Source organism: Lolium rigidum, chromosome 6 (assembly GCF_022539505.1).
Source record: "Lolium rigidum isolate FL_2022 chromosome 6, APGP_CSIRO_Lrig_0.1, whole genome shotgun sequence".
NCBI classification, from domain to species: Eukaryota; Viridiplantae; Streptophyta; class Magnoliopsida; order Poales; family Poaceae; genus Lolium; species Lolium rigidum.
The window spans coordinates 102,409,460-102,415,693 of NC_061513.1; the positions used below are offsets into that span (position 1 = coordinate 102,409,460).

The 6,234-nt window shown below is 58.7% G+C and overlaps 1 protein-coding gene across 1 annotated transcript; it reads right to left on the bottom strand.

Moving 5' to 3' along the window:
* Window positions 1-3,501: 3,501 nt before the first annotated feature.
* LOC124666985 (protein SOSEKI 5-like) lies at window positions 3,502-6,234 on the bottom strand. The gene is made up of 4 exons (XM_047204316.1): window positions 6,008-6,234; window positions 5,857-5,926; window positions 4,967-5,755; window positions 3,502-3,936 (listed from the first exon to the last, which is right to left on the bottom strand). Exons 1-4 carry the CDS (start codon window positions 6,048-6,050, stop codon window positions 3,813-3,815), a joined length of 1,026 nt encoding a protein of 341 aa, XP_047060272.1. The 5' UTR covers window positions 6,051-6,234; the 3' UTR covers window positions 3,502-3,812.

Consider the following 6,234-nt stretch of genomic DNA (forward strand, 5'->3'; position numbering starts at 1 on the left):
GACGCATTTAAGCGTCGTCAAAGCGTACGTCCGTTGCGTCGGTCCTTTTGGTCGAAGCGAGCCGCAGCGTCCGTTCTGCGTCGGGGGTGGCTCCAGCGGTGCGACGTATTTTTTTAGGGCACGAATCATTTTTTAGAACTGAAACATGGATTTACAAAAACTGAAACATAACTTACATACTTGAAAGCATAAAAAAAAAACCTAAAACGCCTCTTGCTGGCATCGTGGCCGTGCTGCTCCTCGTCGGCGCTCGAGCAAGATGATCTCCGGTATGTCCCACGGCCGGTAGCCATCCGGGGAGGCGTACGCCGGGCGCGATCGCGGTGCTCGAGGTTGTGAGGCTGCGGCTGAGGCGGCGGTGGAGCGCCCGGGGGCTGCGGCTGTGCGGCGGATGAGGAGCCCAGCCATAAGGCTGTGGCGGCGGTGGGGAGCGCCGAGCCCGCATAAGGAACTGTGGCGGCGGTGGGGGAGAGCGCCCAAGGCTGTGGCGGCGGTGGAGGAGAGGCGCCGCCCGGAGATCCGGGGGCGCGCTGTCCGAAGGGCTTCATCCGTGGACAGGCCCGGCGGCATGGCCGGCGGTGGGCGTGGCGAGGAACGGCGGCTGCTGCGGGCAGCGTCGTACTCGGAGGCGAGGAGGCCCGAGGCTTGGCCATCTCTCGTCGTCCCGTCATGTTGGCTCGAGGAACTCGAGGTTCCGGCCCTCCGCCATGGCATGCTGCCATTCGTGGAAGGCGAGGGCCGGCCGTAGTCCTCGCTTGTCAGTCCTTCACCTCCTCGCTATGGTACGCGAGCGCCTACGATGTAGTCGAAATCAGGTACGTCAGTGCGTTACCACGGCGTAGGCACCGTACGTCGTCGTCCATGCGTCCTCGCGATGGTTGTGCTGCGCGCGCTGCTCACGTCGCGTCCGGTACGTCGCCGCTAGCGATGAGCCGCGCGGTCGCAGGCCCGAAGGGGATAATCCCTGTCGCCCATGAAGCCAGCCCTTCGATACATGTTGTCCGTCTCCGTGGACAGGTACGTGCGCCAACTCTCCGAGTCGATGGCGTACGCCGGATCCCGCGCGAGGAGGTCCGCCGGCAGGCTATCGCCTCTTGCGCCGGATCTCCTTGTCCGCTCCAGGCTTCAGCCCGAGGTACTGGAGGGATGGGCACCCGGTGGCAGCTGAGCCGCCGGCCGCCCGAGCAGCTGCACGCCGGACCAGGCGTGCTTCTGGCACCATTTGCCATGCATGAGCCTCCCCACCGTATTGGGCCGCCACCTTCTTGCTGTCTGAATAGCTTGCAAGCACTTGATTGGATCATGAGAGATGACATACCGCGGTACGAGTAAAGAGTACTTGTCGGTAACGAGGTTGAACAAGGTATGGTGATACCGATGATCAAACCTCGGACAAGTAGAATATCGTGTGACAAAGGGAATTGGCATCGTATGTAAATGGTTCAATCGATCACTAAGTCATCGCTGAATATGTGGGAGCCAATATGGATCTCCAGATCCCGCTATTGGTTATTGCTCGGAGAGGAGTCTCGACCATGTCTGCATTGTTCGCGAACCGTAGGGTGACGCGCTTAAGGTTCGATGTAGCATAAGTAGATTTGAATATGGTATGGAGACGAAGTTTGTTCGGAGTCTCGGATGTGATCCAGGATGTCACGAGGAGGTCCGGAATAGTCCGGAGAATAAGATTCATATAAGGGAAGTTGATTTCTGGTTTCGGAAATGTTCGGGATTTTTCCGGTGGTTGATCGGAAGGTTCTAGAAGGTTCCGGAGGGGTCCACCATGGGGCCCACGACCTAGGAGGCCTAGCATGGGCCGAGGGGATGCTCCCTGGCCTAATGGGCCAGGGGCACATGGCCCTCAAGGCCCAGGCCGGCCAACCCCCTAGGGTTTCCCTGGGGGGATCAACTTGGGGGAGGGGAAAGCCCTCTCCCCCCTCTTGGCCGCCGCCCCCCCCCAACCCTAGATGGGAAGGGGGGCCACCTTGGCCGGCTGGCCCCCTATATAAAGAGGGGAGGGGGTGGCCGGCCACACCCCCCATCCATTGCCTCCTCCTCTGGCCGCCTCTTCCTCCACCATACGCTGCTCCGGCTTAGGCGAAGCCCTGCAGTTTTTCTTCCTCCACCTCCACCACCACGCCGTCGTGCTGCTGGACTTGGGAGGAGATCTACCACACCTCCGCTGCCCGCTGGAACGGGAGAGGAAGGAGCTTCATCGACACCGTACGCGCGACCGAGTACGGAAGTGCTGCCGGATTGCAGCACCGGGGACGATCGTCTACACCAACAACGAGATTAATCTCGTAGGCTTTGGAATCTTCGAGGGTTAGTCTCATCTCCATCTCGTTGCTTCGATCTTGTAGAATAGATCTTGGGTGTTCCATAGATTAGATCTATTGGTTTTATTCGTCTTGCGGTAGGAAAATTTTTGTTTTCTATGCTACGAACCCCTTCATAAGGAGGCTTGATCGAGGCCTGGCAGGCGGCCGGGCCTGATCTTGGCTGAATCGGCTATGGTACTGTGTCCGGTCGGCGGGCACCTCCTGGTGGCGGAGGGCGGATCCCCTCCCCTAGGTTGTCGTGTGCTCGATGGCCGCCGGCAACGGTGCCTCCTACTTTGTCCAATTCGCGTTGCGATGTGATGGCCGAGTCACGGGCTCGAGTTCGTGGGGATGCCGGGGCGACGGCCCTGGAAGGCGGACTGCGCGGATGGCTCTATGACGGGCAACGTGGCAGCGGTGGTGGTCTCTCTCTTCGGTCATGAGGATGGCGTGGAGCGGACGGTGGGAGTTCCTGGAGTTGGCGGCGCTTCGGCTTTGGCAACACCCAGATCGTGTTTGGAGATCCCATCTTGGAGACAGCGGGCGACTAAGTTCTCGGGCGCGGTGTGCGGATGCTTTCGAGCGAAAGTTCAGCACCTCGGCGCCAATGACGGCGATGCCTGCGGGTGTCGTAACCCTCTTGGGGGCGTCGTTGTGGGTATCCGTCCCGCGCTACGGCTCCGGGTGAAAACCCTAGACCTCACGGTCTCGACGACGGCGGCGGAATGCGTCGTTACCCTCTTGGGGGCGTCGTTGTGGAGCCCCGAGTCGACTTGGTCTCACCTTAATGTCTTCGGTGGCAAGTGTGGGGTTTTCTGTGTTTTTTCTTTCTTTTCTTTGATCTGCTTTGTATGAGGTTCTCCTCTCCACCTTGTATCGGTTCGGCCGTTGTGGCTTTATTTATAAAGCGGGGCGAAAGCCTATTTCGAGGAACCATGACCAGATTCTGTAACCAATGGGTAAATGCTATAGCGATTTGGCCATCTCGCCAAGTATTGGAGAATTATATTTTGTTAGTTGGATAAAATATTTACAAATTCTGGGGAGAACAAACAGACGACTTGTGAAAAGTTAGCGGCATATCAAATGCAGGATTAGCCTGAATGTGTCCTTTTTGTTTGACGAGCTCGATGGTTCTGCAAGGACACACGCATTCGCATTTTAGAAAAAGAGCCATAGATGATGATACTATACATCTTTTTCAGTTTTGTTTGTCTTGGTCTAGCCTGTGCGCTGGGGCTTGATAACAGAGAGTAGTCCAATGATAGTCAAGCAACAGAGCATATAAACAGAGGCTTAGATCGAAAAATCACAAGTACTATATGGCACACAGCAAACTCACGACATCAATCTGGAATCTGGTAATACGAATTTCTTGATTCACGGGGAACTCTGCGAGAAGATAAAGCAACGGAGCCAGTACTCGTCGGCCCGCCGTGATTATCATCATGATCACAAGCCGTCAAACCAAGCTCTGAGTTCCTCAGCGGCTCAGCCTCCGATCCTCTTGGCGCCGCCCGAGATGGCCTGGTACTGGTAGCCGTCTCTCTTGCTCTTGGGCCTGCGAGGGATGCAGCGGTCGTGCTGGTCCACCGCCTCCTCCGCCTTGAGCGCCCTGCCATTCATCAATCCAGTATCAGCTTGAGTCGTAAGCAGCCATCATTTCGCATCGCTGCCGGCATCGATCTCATCATCATCATGATGATGATGCTTCTCGTACAGCACGACATATATAGAAGGGGATGCAGCATAATTAACGCAAGATTTCTCGTCTTTTGTAAGCGATCGTGGCCTGGAGTACGACGCAAAGCGGTCCAGGACCACCGCTTAAGCCGGCCGGAGTTCAATGCCTGACGGAGGCGCTTACTGAACAGCAACCACGGAGTTCAATGGCTGACAAAGACTGTTGTTACAGGCTCATACTGTACTACTGTAGTGGATGATTAACTATGCACATTTGGCGGAGCTGCGATATGTACATGATGTCAAGCCACATCACAAAAAATTGATAAACACTAGTATGACACTTGGTATAAATACACCAGTTTTGACCCTATAATTACTCCATAATGACCTCGCCAGCCCTAGTTTTCACTCGTTTTGGCCATTTGTTTGACATCACGGACTGTCAAGCTCCGCCACTGCACATACATCCGAGTTACCACTAGTCACGGGCTCTGAACTAAGAAGAAACAAGTATGCAGATCCAAATTAATTAATTAAGCTTGCTGAACAACAGTAGCTCCAAGATTTGGTGCTTGCGTACAGTGCAGCACCACGTACGGGCCCGTGCCAACCGAGAATTCAAGCCTCGTCCGGCCGTCCCTGACATTCTCCGTCGACAGCTCCGCGAGAACTATTCCTCTTTATGAACGTAACCGCTAATCAAGTACCCCAGTGGATTATCGGCAGAGGTTTAACGCCCGCTACGGTAGGAGGATTCAATGGAACAGTGCTCAACTGACTGCTGCTTCATCCATCCGTACGTACTTCTACTGTGCCGCCATTAGAGATGGCCGAAAAAGCTCGGAATGATTCTAAGTTCGCGGATAATGGCAACCAATCGGGGCGCTACTGTTTTGGTTTCGATGCTTGCACATGCGCGCGCATTGATGTTTGGAAACGAAGAGTTTTTTTTTGGTTACCTGTCGGCGTTGTAGGAAGACGACCGCCGGAGCACGGCCACGTCCTGGCACGCGTCGTCGGCGGCGGCCGAGCGCTGCGTCTCCACGAGGCTCCCGCTGAAGTACTCCTTGTCCTCGACCACCTTCTGCCGGCGGGTCGGCGTCGGCGTCAGCGTCGCGGCGGCCGCGTGCGAGTGTGCCGGCGCGCGCGGCGGGCGCGGGCGGTAGTGGTGGTGCACCCCGCGCGGCATCACGGGCGTGGCCAGCCCGCCCTTGACCGACACGGACCCGCACGAGATGAGCTGCATCAGCACCGACGACGCCCTCGCCCTGCTCCCGTCGCCGCCGGTGGTGGTTACGGCCGCCAGGACTAGGCCGTCCGCCTTGATCAGCGTCTCGAGCGTGTCGGGGCTCGTGGACGCCGTCGGCGGCGACGTCTCCTCCCGGCCCAGCTCCTCCTGCGCGCGCCTCTGGCGGCCGCGGCCGCGGCAGCCGTCGTCGGTCTGCGTCGCCGCGTCCGCGGCTGCCGCGGCGCGGTCCTCGGCCCTGTACACCCTGTACTCGGCGGCGCCGGCGCCTTTTCTCTGGCCGTGCTGCTCCCACCCGGAGGACGAGGAAGCCGCGGTTTCCTGGGAGCCGGAGGAGCAGGACGACGCCGCGGCCACCGCGTCGAGCAGCGGAAGCTGCTGCTGCTGCATCGTCGGCGGGTTGAGCCGCTCGGTGCCCTTGAGCACGTACTCCCGCCCGGCCACCGGGTGCACGTAGTCGTCGTCGGTGAGGTCGTGCCACACGAACCCGTTCCGGTAGGTCCTGCATTGCAACCACGGCAGAGAACAAATGTCACGGCCGCAAGCACGTCGCCTACTACGAACTGATAAACTGAAGACAGCAAACCCGCGGCGAAAGCTAACCTCTTGGACGCCCACGAGTACATGCGCGCCATCCCCTTGCCCCGCAGCGCGTCGAGCCGATCGATTACATCTGCACAGACATCGTAGTTCGCTCAACGAAACGAAACAAGCAGTGCACGCGCCATGAGCAGACGATCGATGCCCCACGTACCTCGGAGGTAGAGGCCCTCGGGAGACGAAAGCGGGACCTCCATGAAGTGCGGGTGCTCGAGGTGGCCGTTCCTGGCCAGGTAGTACACGACGGCGACCCTGGCCGGCCCGGCGGGCCGCGGGCGCGGCGGCCTGGGCACGGCCAAGTCGGGGCTCCGCTGCTCCTGCCGCTCCCGCCAGTGCGGCCTCGGCTGCTCCGCCCTGGCCCTGCCGGTGCCGGTGCCGGCC